Source organism: Toxorhynchites rutilus, chromosome 1, assembly GCF_029784135.1.
Source record: "Toxorhynchites rutilus septentrionalis strain SRP chromosome 1, ASM2978413v1, whole genome shotgun sequence".
Classification (NCBI taxonomy): Eukaryota; Metazoa; Arthropoda; class Insecta; order Diptera; family Culicidae; genus Toxorhynchites; species Toxorhynchites rutilus.
Window position 1 is genome coordinate 77,191,991 of NC_073744.1, and position 20,775 is coordinate 77,212,765.

The following is a 20,775-nucleotide window of genomic DNA, read 5'->3' on the forward strand; positions in this document are numbered from 1 at the left end:
AAAAAGATATCAAAGGGTTTAGAAATAACTTTCCCCCACTCTGGGAACGAAAATGATCAGATTTAAAGAAACTTGTTCATCGCGAATTACCTCAGTACAACAAACGCCCGATAATTGACACTACAGCAGCAGAGTTTTGACCGACTTAATTTGTTGAAATTGTCATTGAATCGCATTTCAATCACCGTTCCGTTCCGATTCCCACTAATTGGCAGCATGCAGAGGATGCTATAAAAACACGCGCCCGCCATCAAAGCTACGAACCCAGTGAAGGGATATGGTACGCTTTGAAATCATTCGTCGAAAACCAGGACACAGTTCACGTGGCTCGCTATTCAATAAACCACCCACGAACGTGCCGAGTGTTCAATTTCTCGAACTACAACCGCATGATTCGAAGCTAGTGGTGTGTTTGTACCCAATCCTCGGAATGCTCGAGCGACCAACCTATGCGCAAGGCTGCGTTCGAGAGTGGGCAAGGTTCACTCGAACAACCAGAGTAAACAATCCGTGGAGTCATGTTCCTCCACCGTCCCGGACCAGATGCATCACGGCATCCTGGGCTAGCGCCGCGGGGAGGCCCGTGGAAGGGTGCTTGCAAGCGACTGCATTTGATTTTGCTGGGCCGAGGATGGCAGCGTAAATTGTTGATTTATTCGGTTGGGTGGTTCGCTTCTTTTGGTCTTGGTCCCGGTATATCACCGCTATTTAGCAAATGTCGAACAACCAATAACCAGACGTGAGCGAAAAGGGAATCGAGAAAAAAAACCTCGCATAGATGTTCATATTCGTTCGTGCTGCTTGTAGTCCTTGCCAATTCCCACCAATTCACAAACGAGATCGGGTGTGTGTGTTTATTTAATTTAGGGCACCTGCAACGGTTCAACCGAAGCAAAAAAAAAATCGCCAATTCGAACTAACTGAATTGGGTGATTGCTCGCGTTCGCGATATTGGAAACCGTTAAATGGGCCGTGAATTAAGCCGTTTACCAATTTACAATAAATTGAATGCGCCCTGCCGATGTGAGGATGGCTGGCTGCTCAATAATTTGAATTTTCCTATCATCAGATGCAATTAGGATTATTCCAATGTTTCCTGGGGCGTGTAGCAGCCGAAAACGATAATTGAATTCCACGCATCGATCCAGAGGTCAATCGGTGGCAAAATATTTTTTTCACCTGCTGATGATGAGTAATTTTTTCAGCAGGAATGTATGTTAACTCCCGCAGAGGAATGCAATGTGGACGTCATTTAAAACACATTCAAGCTCGCGAGGCAAGCCGACCGATTGGAAGTATCCGGGGAAGGCCGGAGTTCGTATAATAAAATGTCCATTATTACGATGTGAAAAAAAATAAAACATGAAAATTATTCATTGTCCGATTCTATAGAACGGTGGAGAAATGGACCCGAATACGAAGTGGGGAAGCGAATAACAGTGGCTATCAATATAATGGGTAATCGTTCAGTTTATGTGCAAATATAATAAATCATAAAAATTTATATTAATATGAAAACACACTCCCACTCACGCTTGGCGGAATCCCCATTTAAATTCGCAACAGACCAACATGAGGCCATCCAGGAACAGAGGCATACAAATTGTCATCATTAACCAGACCATTCACGATATGTCGTCGATTCTCGCTGATAAACGTTCGCTGCAATTGATCAGTATACGCAAATAGCGCATGAAAAATGGGACCAATTCCGAGGACCAGCTGGGAGCGCTTCATTGTCTCGTTACCAATCAATCACGTCGTTCGTTTTTTTTTTTCCTTTTTTTTCCAAAGAAAAAAATTTTCTCCGACCGTTAGCACCTGCGATTTTGAAAATTTCCCATAAAATTGAATTCGATAACGTTAGCTGAATCCAGTCGATCCTCCGAGAATGGCTGATTCATTACAAGGGATATAACCGACACATTCTGTCATAACCCTTTCCATGAAGCGGACGCGCGGTAAAATTGATTGAAAAAAATTACGGATAAAAAGCTTTTCCACGATTGTCGCGTGAGAATAAATGCGAAAACTTCCCCGCGACGACGAGCGTTTTCATCGGATCCAACGCAGGGATCAGCCGGAAGATGTACCGTAAATGTAGAGCAGAGAACACGTTCGGGGAGGAGGGGGCGTGACACTAAGAGCTCAGTTTTTTCTTCCCAAAATATTTTTTCTAGCGCACAAAATTTATCGACCTGGGCGGTGAAAAACGCATCAGCAGAAAATGTGAAACGAAAACATGTCACCGCTAATCTAAACTTTTTCTTCGTGCGAAACGGTCCAATGGAAAACAACTCTTCAAGATAAGCAGCCGATAACATGCAAAATGAGGCAAATAATCTGATTTAATCGAACATGACGAGAGCGCATTATCGCGTCGTTTCGAAAAAGTTGACGAGAACGGAGCCAGTTTCTTCGTTCGTCTTCTTTTTTTTGCTCATTTCATTTCACTCGTGCTTGGAAAAGTTTTTCCACACATCCGAAAAATACTTCAATCTTCGCCTGATTTTTTATTCCTTAGCTGTGTGTTCGCCCTGATAACATTAAATTTTTGAATTTGATTTTAAATAGCAGCTTTACCGCCGGATGACGTGTGCTTGTCTGATACACTCGCTCGCTCTCTTTCGCACGCGAACAAACCAGAACAAGGTTTAATCAGTTATGCTGCCGGGAAAAAGGCCGCTAGCTCATACAGAAAGACACCTACCACACAGGGCCTCGGCGGTACGTTATTCCAAATTCCGGGCGGCATATTTACCGCCCAGAAACTCCACCGTGGCGTTGATTAAATTTTTATCAGTGTTGATGGTAGCATGGTTACGGTGGAGGAAAAGGAGTACAACATTGTCCTGTTGCGTGTGCGACAGAAAGGGTGGCTTTCATCTTAAAATAGATTTGTGAATAGAGGAACACCTCACTGACGGCTCAGTGTATCTTACTTCGATATAACGTACATTTTACTTTCAAAATTGTACGTCATATATTGTACGTTAGGATACGAAGTACGAAGGATAGTAAAGAACTCAGAAACATAGCTTGTATTACTTTATTGTGATGCTGTTTGGGTAGAGTTAGTAAATGAGGATGACAAAATCCAGCTAGAAGGTGAACCCAACTTTTCCCACGATATTTCCCGTCATACTGTTGATTGAGGGAAAAAAGATAAAATGACTGCTTACTTGTTAAAAAGCCTTTTCCCTGTAAAAGTGTCGTTTTTCCGATGGGGAGTCTTGTTGGTATTTGTATGGACTATTCATATAATTTTGGTTCTCAGATTTTCGTCAGAGGTCAAAATTTTGTTCTCTATCTCAAAACATTAGACCCGTATTTTTTTTATTTTCTCACTAGCCGACCCGGCAAACTTTGTCCCGCCCAAAATTTATTTTTCATTATCACATCCACGTTTTCCGCAAACATCAAATGGACTAAAACAAAATAATCTCCTCACATCCCATCCTTTTCCTAATGGAGATGTGTCACCCTTCTAAACTCGAGTCGACCGCGAGTAATCGGTTTCCTATTTTATTAACCATAGAATTAAGGAAACATGTTAATACATTCAAGTAAAAATATAGTTAGGAGTTTGGCTTCTTTAAACTTATGTAACTGAGCCTGTAAAAAAACGGATTAATAAACAAAAAATGGACTAAAAACATTTTTCAATATGTAATTGTAGAACATATGCGAATTGAATTTTCCGAATTTTCCCATTTTCCTTCAGAGTTTCCCGAAAATTTTCAATTGTCATGTTTGGTTGGAATATATTTGGTTGAAATATGTGTAATATTTTTATGGCACCCCCTCTCCATTCCAGAGGAGAGAGGGGTGATCGATCAAAGAAAAAATTCTCGTACATAAAAATCCTCACATACCAAATTTGGCTCCATTTGCTTGATCAGTTCTCGAGTTATGCAGAAGTTTATGTTTCATTTGTATGGCAAATGATGGCTGTATGTATGGCTCTCCTTAGAGTGGGGGTGGAGTATCTAACCACCATAGAATCATTTATTGCACCCTAAAACCTCCACATGCCAAATTTCGTTTCATTTGCTTGATTAATTCTCGAGTAATGCAGAAATTTGTGTTTCATTTGTATGGCAACTGCCCCTTAGAGCAGGGGGTGGAGTGTCTAACCACCATAGCATCATTCATTGCACCCTTACTCCTCCATATGCTTAATTTGGTTCATTTGCTTGATTAATTCTCGAGTAATGCAGAAATTTGTGATTCATTTGAACGACAGCTTCCCCCTAGAGAGAGGGGTGAAGTGTTTCACCACCGTAAAAAACATTTATTACACCCTTGAGCCTCCATATGCCTAATTTGGTTTAATTTGCTTGATTAATTCTCGAGTAATGCAAAAATTTGTATTTCATTTGTATGGCTGCCACCTCTAAGAGAGGGTGGAGGGGCTTCTAACCACCATAGAATCATTTATTGCACCCCAAAACCTCCACATGCCAAATTTCGTTTCATTTGCTTGATTAGTTCTCGAGTAATGTAAAAATTTGTGTTTCATTTGTATGGCAGACCCCCCCCCCCCCCTTAGAGAGAACATACCAATGTTCATGTCGATCTGTTCAGTTGTTTCCGAGTCCGACAGACAGACAGAAAGACAGAAAGACAATCAGACATCACTCCATTTTCATATATATAGATTAGGCTGTCCATTTCCATTTTAGGGTGGTCAAAAAAATGATTTATTTCCAAAATTCATAACTTTTGAACCAGTGAACCGATTTGAATGATTGACATAACAAAAAATATTGAACTTGCAAAAACCTTCAATTTTATTTTCGTAATTATTTATTGTAGTCGATTTTTATTGTTTTAATGGCTTTGTACTAGAGGGTACTAATTTTTTTCATATTTTTTTCTTGAAAGCTGAGGATTTTTTACATAACATATCTCGATATCAGAGATAGTATTTTTTTCGTTTTTGAGTTATGATTTTTCAAAGTTGATCGATGTTTCTAAAAAAACATTTTTACCCATTTTTTCTACTTCAATAATTAATAACTTTTGAACTACTGAACCAATTTATATGATCAACATATCAAATTGAAGCATATGAGTTATTTTTCTTCGAAAAAATATTATTTTTGCGAAAAATTAGGATTTTCGTTTTTGTAATTATTGATTGGGTTAGTTTTTCATAGTTTTCTCGGTTGAATATAGAGGGCGATATACTTTTTTATATTTTTTATGGAAAGCTGAGGATTTTCACATAACATATCTCGATATCAGAGGTGCTATTTTTTTCATTTTTGAGTTATTTTTTGCCAAATTAACATGTTTTGAGTCTTTGTTCAATATTCCCATGTGACTAGACTAGACATATGCGACTAGAATCCAATCTTTCCGCAAGTGTGATATTTTTCTAAAGAAGGTTAGCTTATTGTTACATTATATTAGCTTCAATTTAATATGTCGATCATCGGTTCAGTAGTTCAAATGTTATGATTTTTGCAGAATGTCATTTTTGGATAAACGGGGAAAAACTATTTTTCGAACCACGGTTTAACTTTGAAAAATCGTATCTGAAAAACGAAAAAAAAAAACATCTCTGACGATAGCCTGAATATAATTTCGATCGCAAATATTTGGAACACTTTGTCGAAAAGCCAAATGTGCTTTCTAGAACGAACGAATGTCATTGAAAGTGAGGCAAATTTATGGGTAAACATCATACTGTACTTCGGTGTGTTTATAGCGGATAGTTATAGATAGATAGAGAAAGACGATAAACCTTTTAACCCTCCTGTACTCGCGTGCAAAATCGTAACACGTATACTCGCGCACGGTGTCACAGACCGAAAATTGAACTTCTCTGTAATGTTGCCATTGTGTATTTTTCAGGCTTAATTGGCATTTATTTGAAGAAGAGGGTATGATTGAATGAAAAAACTCCAAAAAATATGTTTTCTTCATCTTTATCATGTTTAAAAAGTCATCTAATTCAGCATCCTCAAAACAGAGTAATTTTTGATACTTCAACACAAATAACGAAATTCGAATTTTTCACTGTTATCAATTAAAAGTAAGCAACTGAATATAATTCATGGAAGTATAAAGAGCTATGAAACAACATAAAAAAGTATTAATCGATTGTGGTTTCATTGGAGTAAGAATCAGAACATAGCATAACTGCATGCTCGAAACAAACATATTTTATACATTTCATGCAGTTGTTGCGCATTTTTCGGCTCTATTATCAAAGAGAAAAATGTATAACGACCTTCTAGATAATTACCAGATGATAAAGGTTAAGGAATATAAAGTTTGCATATTTATAATATTCTTGGTAAACTAAGAAGTAATGCCTTTTTTGGATAGGGCATAAAAAGATGATATAAAAGCATTTCTAGGAACTTCCTTTTCTTTTTCTTTTTTACTTGTCGATATTGTCCATTATGAAAAAATGTCTCCGAAACTGTAACTGTTAAAAATTACCATAAGCCACCGATTAGTTTATAGTTTACTGTTTACAATTCTTTCACAAGTGAAATTGTTTCACAAGTGTGTATATGTATGACCATTATATTTAGCGAATAACTTTTATTTTATACTTTTAAACATTTATATTTTGCTTTTGAACGTATGAATCTATCGACGAGTATATCGACGAATAGTTAATATATGGATCCGTTTAATCCAGTTACAAAAGGGACTGAAATCAAATGAGAATAGTCCGGAAATGATCTGATGCATTATATTCAATAAATATTCCACGCCACTAACATTAATCTATACATTTCATTGAACGATATTCTAAAATAGGAAAAAAGGTTCTTGTCCAAAAAAGTTACACCTATACTCGCATCGGTGTGTCAGACCGAAAGTGTTGAAAAAGTGGTACACGTCCCTTTTGTACCAACACATGCGATACGCTAAACGATGACGAACGACGAATAACGAAGCTAGAGAGAAACGCAAAGTCGTAGTGTTGATATTTTCTGAGAAATGGACGAATTGTTGATTTCTCGGTCTGACAAACCAATGCGCGAGTATAGGAGTGTTAAGGGTCTCCGATGTGAGTGGAGCGGAGTAGGATGCTTAGAATATAATTTTGGGGAGTAAAACTTGAAAATGGCGAGAAAATAAACAAAAGCTGGATAAAACTGTAAAAAAACTGGACTCCAATTCTTGGTGGCACTTGCGCTACATGAAAATGGAAACCAGTGGTCGAAACACCCTAGCGGATCGAATGGTTCCCCTTAACGTTGCGGAATTCAGCCAGGTTTCTCATTCGAATGAATCTCAGGATCTTGTCGGGGCAAAAACTACATTCACGATGCAACAGCAATATTTTTCGTTTCTTGTAGTCGAAGTCAGTTTGGAACAACTTAAAGAAAGTCCAGGACATCATCAAGTTGACAGCCTACATGTCTTAAGAATATAATAGCACCCATGAACTGTTGAGGACTCAGCCAATGATTGATACAGAAACTTAGGATGAAGAGCTGAATAATACAGTTCGAATGGTGAAGCTCAACTCATGAATGCTATATCAAAACAATATAATTTTTCATTCCACAGAATAAGCTTCACAATTTAATTTCTTTCGTTGACCAGAAAGAAACTTCGGGTTTCTAATATTAGGACCAAATCCTGACATAAAATTGTTATATTTGCCAGGCAAGCATTATCTGCAACATCTTTCAGTCACGTCATGTCGTCCTTTAGGTTTGTTACATGCTAAGTAAGGCTAGAATTGGCTAGCATTACGTAACTTGTTTGTATACTTTAATTATTTCATCGTAATTTGATATACATTCTAGCTTTTGTGATCAATTTTTGAAAAGAAATTGAGCAAGGATGTTTGGTAAGGGTTTGGTTTGGTAAGCTCTACATTAAATTTAGAAAAAAATGTGTCTACGTGGGGAAAAAAAATGCTCGCCAATTTGTCTACCCTCTGTATACACATCATACGGTTGAATGAAAATAGAAGTAGACTCCAAAATAAGGGAGTTATAGTTTGAAAATTATGCGTAGTTCATCTCTTAGTTTTCATTTTTAACAAAGTCACAGCCTTTCAGAAACTTTAGGATGTTCGATGTTACGAATTTGCATCACTATTTTTTTTGCTGATTTTATACCGAGCACTGCGTGTGAGGAAAACGAATCAATTTCATAACTTGTTGCCTTCGGCAAATGAACATCAATCCACCTAAGCTGCGCTGATTACAAATCCATGGTTACACCAGCCTTCCGATTCGTCCCGAGAGCGGAAAATTAATTGAACATTGTTCTCGTTCCGGGAATAGGAAAGTGATCATCATTGCTCTGGAGCCAACCACAGTCAATTTTTCTTCCCTCCCATTGTTTTTTGTCCGGCAGGCAGCTAACAGAGAGTATCAAAAAGTCATTTTCCCGCTGTTAGTTCCCCCATGCCGGGTGAGGATGGGCGAAGGTCGGTAAGTTGACCGATAAAGGTGAGATAACTTCCGCTGGTTAATAGGCTCCACTGTGAGAGTGACCACCCTCCTGAAGGAAGTGGCGCGCTGAAGGAACGCAAAGAAGGGGGGTTTTCTTTGTTTCTTCGCTGGAAGAATGAGGAAAAAAATGTCTTGCCCCGAGATCGCAAGATTGTTGTTGCAAAGGGTTGGCGGAGCGTAATTTATTGATGTTGTTTTAGGTAGCCTTTCTCTTTTTATTTTCTCTCTGGGATCTTGTCCGCTGGGTGGTTAACGTTAACACCTTAGGTTTTGTTAGCGAAGCGAAATAAAAGTGTTGGGTTGGATTAAATTTGATTTACTTGAGGGGGAGGGCAATACTCGTTAAGCAGTATTTGTAACAAACCGCCAACTTTCCGCAGAATTTTTATTAATTCCGACAGTTCATCCGTCATTTTGGGGCGACCTTTTTGAAGTGCTGCTAAAACATATTTTCAAAAACTCTTACTTAACGCAAATATATTGTCAAATACGAAACTTTGACAGCACGACTCTTCCCTGGCTGTCGAGTGCACTGTGCAGTGGGATCGTGGCTCGTCTTTCGCCACGTACAGATTGCAGACTTTTCTTTGACCAAATGTATAAATAAAAAGCCCCGCGGCAGCCACAATTCGTTATAAGTCAAAACTTTGCCCAAACAGCAAAGTTGGGCAATTTTTCTCAAGGGGAAGAGTGGTACTTACTTTGTCCCGAATTTCCTGTCGCATCTTCTCCCGCTCTTCCTCCATCTTACGGTGCTTCTCCTTCCGTCGCTCCTCGGCCTCACGGATCGCCTCCTGGCGCTCGCGCTCGGCCTCCTCCTCCTTCTCTTTGTCGTTCTCATCGTCACCGCCATCACCGCCTACAGCGCCTGAAAAGTTTGAGCACACATTACAAGGAGGAATACTACGGGGAACGCAATCACGTTGCGGGGGGTCGACACTATCTCAGTCTCGGGGCCGGGCCGGGAAGTGTCGCTGCCGGCAGGGCCAAAGAAGGGGGTTTCAAGAGGACCCCTCGCCCGCTACGAGTGTTTCCTAAGTTAGGAACTTTGTTTCGAGTACTGCACCACTGGAAGCACGTGTTGTCATTCCACGAACAGCCAGAGCACGAGGGGGAAGGTTGTACATTTAAGATAATTATTTAAATGGAATATTCGTGTCCGGACTATTCTTCCTCTGTGAGGACTTGTATGCTTGAGGATAATTAGATTACCGCCCGACAGGCGGGCAGCCGTCAGCAGGAGAAATACTTTCCCTGTTGCTGTCGTTTGCCAGCTAGACTTGTGGTTCATGTCAGATTTTTGATTTTAGAATCGTGAACCGTGGACGTAAGTATGTGTGTAATACGTTCTGACATTTATTTAATCGATTCCCATAAGAAATAAATAAACATTGAATACACTCTCTGTGTTTTTCATTTCTTCTTTTTCTGTCGCGACTAAACAGCAATAAAGATGCGAATATTTGTTCTCCTTCCCAAAACCGCTTCGAGAGTAGGCTCCCCCTCGGTAATCCGTTTACATTCTAGTAGATCCTTCGTCAACTGGTTCGGTTTCAAGAATGAAAAAAAAACCAAATGTTATCCACGATGGTTCTGCTGTTATCCGTGCCCTCGACGTAGAAAGGGTGAACGTTTCGGAAATATTTGATTGGTCATGACGGATTCTACCTCGCCGGCTTTGGTGTGCTTGTGTGGTCAACTAATGTGTTGAATAATGGTTGGCAATGTATGATGAATGGTTCCAAGGTGAGTAGGACACCTCGAACCGTCTTCTGATCGACAAATGAGGAATTGCTGCTGACCTTGGAATGATATTTTGATTGATGTATTTGGTCCGGAAATATTTCATTCTGCTCAAAAAATAATGGAAATTACAAAAATCGGGTGACTAATAATATCGTAACTCTAATATATATTTGAATTGATTTCTAAGAGTTTGTTTCGAAATTGGTGTAAGGAATGGTAACAATCACATAGATATCCTAGGAATGAAGAAGAAACACCCTGCACACAAACGTACAATAGTCGCTAGTTCTAATATTTCGGAATCATCTCCAATGCTACGGGAAATACCAAATTAACGGATAATGAAACCTTTCAGCTAAAACGAAAACAGAGCACGTTTCCTGGAAATACGTAGGTTACGGAGAAATTTGTCAAACCAAGAGTACAGCCAATGATTGAAAAAGATCATTGTATTTTTCCAACTGAATAGAGCATTCTCTTATCTCATGCAGAACTAATACATAGCTTGCTTGACCGATTTTTGGTTCAAAGCCAATTCAAAGCTCCAAGTTCAACACATTTTAAACTCTTTTTTTTAAGTTCTTCCATGTTGTGGATGAACGATGTGCCAAAGTAAACCAATGAAAGGAGAATTTTGGTAATTGAAGAAATGTCTTTTTCCAAAATGTATTTTGTGATTGATTTTTGTTATATTATTCCAAACTTTGATGCATTTGATGAATTGTTTGGATGGTTCTGTAACATTTACCCGAATACCATTCACCCGAAATACCTTTACTCGAAGCACATTTATCGGAATATAAGGATCACCGTAATGCTACAGTTACTCGAATAAAAAAAATACCCAGCTGTAACATTCACCCGAATGAAGAATGAAAAAATCGGAAAAATCAGGTTATAAATTGTGCCAATTACAAGATGAAAGACCAATAAAATACGGAGTAAATGACGAAAAATTTATTCGACAGTTGAAGAGAGACTAGAGTAAAAAAAATACGAAGAGAAATGGATTTTTTTGAAAATGTGGCATGTAATTTCAACATAAAACCCGAGATCGAAAAGCTCGCCGATTTGAGAGAAAAACCATCCGTTTCACTGAGAAAAAAAAGTTGAGAATATGGGAGGCGAGAGAATGTTATACGCTCACTTCGATTCTCGCGAGAAACGCAATGCCGATTTCTATTATTCGGAGAGTTATGATTAGCCGAAAAAATGGTTTCGTCTTCAGTGGCTTCTTGATGCCGATAGCGGTTTATCACTTCTTCAGTACAGCTGAAAACATGCGGTAACATTGGATTTCATCGTGAAGTGAACATGAAATGGGTTAATGTTTGTACAGTCCTGACGCTGTCCAAATGCAGGTCGTTAGACACTGTCTAAACAGGCTAACGTTGGTAAAGTCAGCTTTGATTTTTCGCTCCATATCTTAAACTTCAGAAAGAGAGAGAGAGCGATATTTTCCCACATCTCTTTCTCTCTGAAAAAGATATTTTTGAAAAGGAAGACCCAAAAAATTCAACGTTGCACAACTCATCGAAAACTGACTGAATACTTATCTTGCAGTTGAGCGAGAATTTCGATCTCTGCATAAACCAATTTAAAAAAAAATTCTTGAAAATGTAAGGAGAATTAGCATGAAAGCAAAAATGTAACATTTTATAGTAATTGTTCTTTCATTAACAATAAACATGAACTTTCGAATTTATTTGTTTCGTTCAAAATATTGAAGTTGGATTCACCAAATGTACATATCAGAATTTGATAATTTATGAAAATAATTCCTTCTTTGAGAAATGAGCTTCTCTCTCACGTGGTGTTTAACTGATTACAATTTATTATCAGGTCGATTAATAAATATTGTAATCTGTTTTGAATATTTTTTTTTATCATACGGGATGATATAACATTCGCGTACAAATTTTGCCCGGATGGTACCGAATGGTATTCGAGTGACCTGGTTTCATGAGAATGCTTTAAAATTTCGCTGCTGTCTACCCTTCAATTATTTCCGATTTATTGTGTTTCATTCTTGCTGTTTTATAGTTTAACATCTATGTTTTTATTGGAAAGTCTCTCATTCTAACCCAGAGAATGTATATTTCTTACAAACAGAACCATTTCGAAGTTCATTATATTGCGATAGAATGTATTGTTTCATTGGTTGTATATTGAACGAATGAACATTTACCAGAATGTAATGTGTAAGGGGGGTCCTGTGCGAGCCTTTTAAAATCGCCGACTTTTGCGCCAGAGGGCCAATGTCCTCTGTCGGGATTCGGATTGATTGTTGCCCGGACCAGCGCGTACCGTAGGCCTCGCTACAGTATCCTCCTTCAAATTGCGGCTTGCCACACTTCCCAATTTGCTGACGAGAATTTCGAAAAGTTTCTCTGTCGTTTTGAGGAACCCAATCTTTCTTTCTAACCGAAAATGTTACTAATTTTAAAACCGCTAATGTTTTAATGAAAAATTAATCAAATCTTTTTCCAGAAATTGTCTGAATCTTTGTTTCTTATTTTCGTCAAAACACCTAACTCCTTTTCCCAAAAATTCCAAATTGCTTGTGACGTCACTCTTTACTTTACGTGTTTTCCTAACTCTATGATTCTCCTACTAACACAATATTTTGTCCCTACTAATTGGTGTCGTTTTACGCGTAACTGTGATGGTGGTCCGTTATATAGCGTTCTGTTTCAGGGTACTCACTCTATTTGATGTTTTAATACTGGGATGAGCTCACCCGTGCAGCAACGGTGGGGTTTTCAAATGGTGGAGTAGCGTGATGATTTATTCCGCTCCGACACCAAAACTCTCACCGACGTGAGTTCCGGTAAATCTCGCTGGCGTTGGTGGACTTTCCCGTCCTGAGCTTACCGTGTTGGAGTAGGGTCGCGTGTAGCGTGCGACTCACACGGGGCCGAGCTTCCCTTCCGTTGACCAACGCGCTCCAGAATGGTCTATAGTGGTACGCAACCACGAGGCGATAGACCACTCCAGGGGATTTACCGAAGCACCAAGATCTCAAAGCGATGGCTGATCGCCGGAACGCAAGCGCAGTCCCGACTAGGACTCGGGCACGTAAATGTAACCTGTACACGGAGTCACCAAGGCTGTATAAATTGCCTTTCATTATTATAAAATCATCAAACCAATGTTGCTTTAATAAAAATTTACCTCCGTTTTACTGGGTGCAAAGCACACTGCTGCACTAACTTTTAATTATACTAATTGATTGTACTCAATTGTACAATCGTCCTAAATAAAATTTCACAATGAACAAAAGCGTCTTTATAGTAAACAATAAACTCACTTCTACTTGATTTGAACAATCACGCAACTCACGATTTATTGATATTTTTATCCAAATTATTCCGAAAATATCTGGAAATAATCAAAACTTAATATTCGAAACGTTTCTTTAGGATCTTTAGGCATTCTCTAATCTACAATTTTCGTCGAGGACTACTAAATTCTTGATTGATTATTCTGAGCGTCTGATTCTATTCGTGGTCTGATATCTAACATTAGGCGTAACTCAATTTAAAATTTTCATGAAACGACCTACTCGTTTCAAATGTTTATCCGAATGTAGATGAAAACATTCCGACAAATAAGATTATGAGTTTTGTCGAATCTCCGGATGATAAATGAGATTAAATCAAAACAACATGAGAGATCAACAAAAATATTCAGTAAATGAAATATTGCAATGGAGAAATTTGAGAATGATTCGAATAACTTCGCTGAGTCATTTTAAGAAATTGGTGCAGGCACAATCAACTACTTTTCTTTCCGTGCATATCGTTATAGCTAAGAGATCATTCAGAAATGAACATAGGGCTCGGAATATTTTTTTTTCGAGAATTAAAGGATCGTTTACTGCGTTTCAAACTAATCGGGCAATCGGTGGAACACAGGTTTGCTTGCGAAAGGCTGCCGCTTCCAATGGTGGTTCGGCGGCCGACTCGTGTTGTGTCACCTCAGCGCCTTTGCGCCCGCCCGCTGTTCCAGGATAGTTTGACCTCCAAATGCAATCGATTAACCCTTTGCGGTCGGAACTGATTTCCATTGAAAGAGATCCTCTTATCTTTCCATGCTTCTGATATTTTGTTCGAACCGAGTACCGTTTCCTGTCGTTCATAGAACTAGACATTAAAATTCGTTTAGAGAAATGTGAACTATTACATCGTTGAATAAATATTTAGTATGATTCCTTGCTGTGGTGGTTGAGAGCGGACAAACGACCGCTAAGCGTTAAATATCCCTCCACCCTTTTCCGTGTTATTTTATTATTAACCCATCCAATTGTTCGACGATAACTTGTAGGGAAGCAAACAATTACCATTATGAACAATTTCAACAATGTTTTCTCCAGACATATCATTTGTTAATCATTTGCGGTTGTGTTATATAAGGAAATGGGTGTCGTACTGGTCGGAATAGATTTTACTTAAAAAGCAGTGTTTTATAACTTTGTGAGATAATAAGCAGAGTATAACTTAGATTATGAAAGATGAAAAAATCATCTTTTTTTTTGTTATTTTCAAATAAGTATTTACCCAACAATGTGTTGTTTTCATATGAAAAATATATGCTATAATTCTCCTTCGTATTATATCTTTCGAAGCAGTCCCCAAAATGCAGTCCTGATTTTCGCATGTATCACAAAAAAAAGTTTGACCTTTCCTTAAGCATGGATAATAACTTTTGTTTGTACTGAGGTCCGTTATGTATTATTTATAAAAGTATCCGCAAAGGGTTAAATAACCAATTGAAAATGCTGGAAACTTCCAGCATAAGTTTTCCAAAATTAATGAAAACTCCGCCTTTGAAAACTGCGAATCCTATGATGCTTTGAAAACTATGATGAGTAATGTGAATTGTGCAGATTTCTTTCAAGGAATATAGTAATGAAAAGTATAACAGTGATGAATGAGGAAGTAGAAATTTATAAATTATTTTGTGTGGTTCTAGTTGAACAGAATTTTGCTCGTTAGCTCCATTTTACTTTCGGCATAATTTTTCGAGCTGTTTGGTGTGCTTGTTGCATTCCTGATATCTCGCTTTGGGAAACATTTCGGCAACGTTTCAAAATATGCAATTCTCAACAGGGCTGTCTTCAGGGCTGATAATCTAAGAATATTTTCGGATATCCGCTATCCGGTCAAATAGTATGTCACTATTCGGTATTCGGCTGGATAGTAATGCCTATGTGTTTCCCCTAATTAAACCTCCTTTACTCGAGGATCGAGAATCAATAATCAATAATTTTGTTTTAGGGAGACTGAACCGAATGTCTATTGAAATAGAATGAAGTTGATGAAAAAATATTTTCTGGAGTTTTTTCGTTTAGTTATATCTTTTTTTTTACTTTAAATAAATGTCAATAACGCCTGAAAATACACAATGTACCGTGTACCGTAGCCGTTCCACGCCCGCTTGGTAAAGTTTCCACAGCAGATACATGATGCGAGTTTTCTTACTGGCCCGGAAGGACCGTATAACATGAGATGCCGGAAGTCTCCCTGGGAGCGAAGATTAATCAGATGCGCAACTTGCGTTTTGTGGTAGTCCAGTTTGGACAGCTGGCGCGATCGGTAGCGGTCAACTCAGAGAGCCATTGTACACAAAAATATTTGATGTATAATACAAAAATACTTGGTGACTTGTTGTTTTCGTGTTGGCCTTTGTCAGAGTAAATGCATCACCTCCAGATATGCCAGATGATTTTTTTTGAAAATCTTCGACAAAAATCTGAAATGTTGATGAAATCTGAGATGCAGATACTTTTGTAACCGCGAGAATAGCAAAGTAATGTTTGAGAAAAGGGGTTTTAAGCGCAGGGAATCAAGTCATAAAGAGAAGGAATACCATATCCCTGCAACTGAAAATATAAGTTTGCAACAGGATAGACAGGACATTAAATATCAGTAAAATTGCGAACATGTCTGCAGATTTAGTATCCTTGCAATGATGAGAAACAAATTTGATAAAAAAATCGAAGTCGAACGGGTTACAAAATACATCATTTTGCTAATTTCAAACCCGATCGGGAGCCGGAATAGAGGGGATACGCAAGATATGTTATTCCACAAACTAAGTACTAATACAAATGACACGTGTATTACTACGTAGAGTCGGCGAAGTGCCGCTGAAAACGTTAAGGCCGTCTGAAAAGTTGAAAAGAAAATACATGCCTGAAACCACAATATTCTTCAAATTGTATTTAAAATGAAACTGTATATTCACATCTGGCATCCCTAGTCACGAAGAACGAACTCAAAGAGACGAATGTTGTGAATATCGCCAAACACCAAACAATCAGCTAGACTTTTGAGTGTCGCACTATTCTGACATTTCAGCGACAGGACACTCACCAAGGAGCTCGGATTTCTACTGTCAAGTAGAAGTTCACCATGCGTTAAGGCTGATTTAGACGATGCCAGTCAGCGCTCTAGTTGAAGTATCCAGTGAACAGAGAACAGACACTCTGTTCAAGTTACTTTTACCAGTATCGAACAAGTAATTGGCCTCTAACTTGAACAGAGTGTCTGTTCTCTATTCACTGGAAACTTCAACTAGAGCGCTGACTGGCATCGTCTAAATCAGCCTTTAGTGTTGTGATAATACTCTTCTCACACTATTGGACTGCCTTTGGGATGGTCATCAAAGATAATCGTAGTACAAAATTTGTTGATTATCTTTGTGTAAGTACCATCACTTGATTCTCACGACAAATCGCAGCTCTGCTCCCAGCTTCTCCAGCCTGAGCGCATTGTGAACATATGAATATCGCGCAATTGCATCGTTGACGACAAATCGAAGAGCCAATGCGTTGCTCTTCATCTGCCAGGAACGCCAACCAGCATGAATCAATAATTCAATATTTGAATTTATGACAGGATTAAGTCTTCTGCTGTGACACGCAGTGCATAAACAAAGCAAAACCTCCCCTCGCTACTTCGCCACCCATCTCAAACAAACGCAAAAGCAGCTTTGGGGAACTGGTAAAAACGTCAATCCGCAAACGATGGAATAACGACCCTGTGCACACATACACACCATCCCCGTTTACTTCTAGACCATTTGGCAATCTCCGTCGACTGCAGCGCCGCTGGCTGTCAGTGGGGAAAAGGGACGAAATCTCGTTATGTTTGTTATCTGCCACTTTTCTTCGAACTACGTGTGTCCTTTTGCAGTCACTTGAAAAGCGGTATGCGGAACGGGAGCTTGGGTTTGCTTATGTATGGACAACCGCAGTTATAGCAACAACAACAAAAAAAGGATTTTTAAACGATACCCAGAGCATGAAATGCTGGGATACGCTTTTCAATTGCATTATCGACGAAACGGTGCACGTCGTCTTGGAGATTATGACGGTACATTCTCACATCCCATTTTATTGGAAAAAATTAAAATTCGGTTTATCACTTGGGAACATATGCGCCTCACACAGATATCAAATCAATCGATCATCGCTGACTTTCGTCGCCAGATTCGGGGTGCTAACTGAATTGCGTGTGGGGTGCATATGGCGCACATTAGTCAATAAAAGTCAGAGGACATCGTCAATTATCGGTGTCGGATGAAAAATGACTCTCCCGGGATTATACTCCTGCTGCGTGAGCTGCCCGGTTATGTCATTAATAATAGTAACACACAGCAATGCGACGATTTCGAGTTATCGGGCATGACATGGAATCAGCTATTTGCACGCCCACGCGAAGCAAAATCTTGAAGGTTTCTCTCGAGGAACCATAAATAGATGGGAGTGATTACATCCGTTTAAAAATGCACACGACTGCCCATTAAATATGCAGTGCGACTAACTAACAGCCACCTACACCGAGGCGTTTAGCGTCTGCTGACTCTTGGCTCTGTGTCGCTTACCGAATGCACCATTACGGGACCCTTAAATGTTTGATGAAGGTGTCCGGTGGCCGTTTTGTTTGCGCATTTATCGTCGGCGGAGATTAGAGTTCTCGAAGGTACGATGTCGACATCTACGGAAGTGTGCAGTGAAGCTAAAGTACCCTCTTTTAGAAGAGCACGCCTGAAGGCAGATCCCGTAATGCTTTAAACACATAGTCCTGGTCTTCACTCAACCAAACGAGGATTTCCTAATATTTTCGCAATAGACGAATTCCATGCTAACTCGACCTGCCGTTCATCATCTTTATCTCGGATAGCAGTGAAACGTTGTGAGTGTAATCACATGGGTATTTTAACACTAGCTTTACGGACGTTTCTTATATATCTATCTCTACGCGCGTCACGTCGTCGTCGTCACGCGTCATTTTGACGCAAGACACATATACAGCCATTCAATGCCAAACCATTATAGTGTTTCTCAGAATTTTGTGAAAAGTGATAGTTTTGTTTCTCTTATCGAAAATTTCGATATATCAACACTTATGAAGAAAATAGACATCAATATATACTTACCTCGATCAATGGATAAAAATCATTGGAAGAAATAAAATAAAAATGTCACCATTTTTAGTAATTTTCCTTATTGAATTCGAAATGCGTCAAAATTACGCGTCCCGTAAACCTAGTGTAAAGAAACTTCACATACTTTAAATATTCAAAAATAAATAGACTAATATTTGAAAAGAGCCAAAAAAATTTCTTCTTGATTTTTTGCAAAAAATTATAACTCAAAAACTTAAATATCTACAAAAATCTGGCCAAAGGATGAAATGTAGAAAATTGTTTAAATTTTCATCAAAAATTTTGTTTAGAAAAAAAAAATCGCTGAAAAAAGTTTATTTTAAAAATTAAATTATTTTTTCACAAAAACGTTTTTTTTTAATTCTCAAATGAAAAAAAATGTGGATAACCCTTACAATTTCCAACAAGTCGTCCATACATCGAAAGATGGGTACCTTTACAGGAAAAAAGTTTTTCTAACAACAACTTTTTCATGTTTTGTTTTAAATTACTATTAACCCTTTGCGGTCGTTTGTCTGTCTCAGCCACCACAGCAAGGAATCAAACTAAAAACTTTATTGTATTGTTATATAGTTAACATGTTTTCTGAACGAATTTCAAAGTCTTGTGAACTTTTCTCACGAATGTAAACGAAGTTTCTATGAATAATAGGTAACTCACTATAAAAAATGGGTGGGTTATAACTATGATATAACCGCAAGGTTGACGTGGAACTACCTTAGCTTAGCAATCATTTGTTTGTATTGATTGAGTTTTTGATTGAATGAAACAATTTACGAATTCAACTGAATTCAATTTAATTGCTGTGTGAGTAAAAAGACTGTATAAATGCCATGTAAGGTCAATTCATACATTGTGTTAGATTATGTTCTCCACTACAAGTGAATTTAATGACAGTCCCTGTACGTTTGGTATGATTCCTAGGACAAAATATATGAACGAAAGAATTATCAAACGATTATTTTATTTTACATTTCCCTCTGAAGTTTGCATCTATCATGTTTACGTACTTCTCGAACCGCTAATTTGCTGGATTTGATGAGCTTCAGGCACTCAATTTCGATTTTGACATGTACGTCGAACGCATATTGTATAATCAATAGGCGTTATCGTAGAAAATGGTTTTCAATATTTTGCCTAACCATCAAATGGTATGCGTAGAAATTCAGTGAGTAGAGGATATGAAGGCATATCCTTCAATGCAATCTTGAATAACCGAGCCAAAGCGTTGTGTTCGTAGCCGCTTTTGTAATTCGTGTTAGGAGAACGCTTTTTGGAGTGCAAAACAAAACATACGTGTGCAGAAGTATTACCGGCTTGCATGAATCAATAACTTCTACTTCTACTTTTTATACTACAAATGCTTTAAACTTGAATGTTCATTCGCCTCTAGTGTCTGCACGATTTTCCCAGGTTCTTAAGTCTAGAAGACCGTGTTAAGGAAACATATTCTAAACTGTACAAAGGCAAGCGAGTATAAAAGATCTCGCATTTTGCATTGAAAGCCGATTTCCCCGGACACCTTGCCAATTTCCACACGCTCCATGGATTAGAAGTCTGTGTTAGGGAAACACATTTCAGTAGGAACAAAAATACCCCCGACTTGCACGTATTTGCAATGCCGATTTCCCCCGGGCACCTTAGTTTAGAAATTTCTGTTAGGGAACAATAGCTCTTCCTACTTTCATGTATTTGCAATACAGATTTCTCCAACCCTGCTTGGTTTTGAAGTCTGTGTTAGGGAACATATTTCGGTGAGAACAAAAGTCCCCCTACTTCCATGTAGTTGCCATGCCGATTTCCCCAAGGCTGCTTGGTTTTGATGGCTGTGCTGGGGAAACAGTAATTCGGGCCAATCAACACGAGGCAGTTAGGGCGTTTAGATAACGCTTAACATTTTACAATTATTCAATTGTTTATCTAATGAAGAATAACATTTTATTGACTGCGATAGATGCGTAGAAATATTCACTTTCGATTGATGCAAACATCTTTCCGATCCAGTAAGAAATGTTTGAGTTATAAGCATTCGAAATCTTGCATTTTTTCCTGCATGTTCTGTGTTTAGGTTTTCATTTTACCCCCTATATATTCCGGTTAGACGTAGTCCCACGTCAAAAAATTATTAGCATGA

General features: G+C 38.4%; 1 protein-coding gene across 12 annotated transcripts in view; it reads right to left on the reverse strand.

Annotated features, from left to right (window-relative positions):
- The window catches only part of LOC129762307 (complexin), a 727,632-nt gene that overhangs the window by 113,189 nt on the left and 593,668 nt on the right, over positions 1-20,775 (reverse strand). For 11 of the 12 annotated variants that reach the window (XM_055760463.1, XM_055760461.1, XM_055760470.1 and 8 more), the window contains one exon: positions 9,143-9,309. In XM_055760463.1, the coding sequence (XP_055616438.1) occupies positions 9,143-9,309 (167 nt within the window). The remainder of the gene's footprint in view (positions 1-9,142; positions 9,310-20,775) is intronic. The other variant, XM_055760473.1, reaches the window with a different exon arrangement.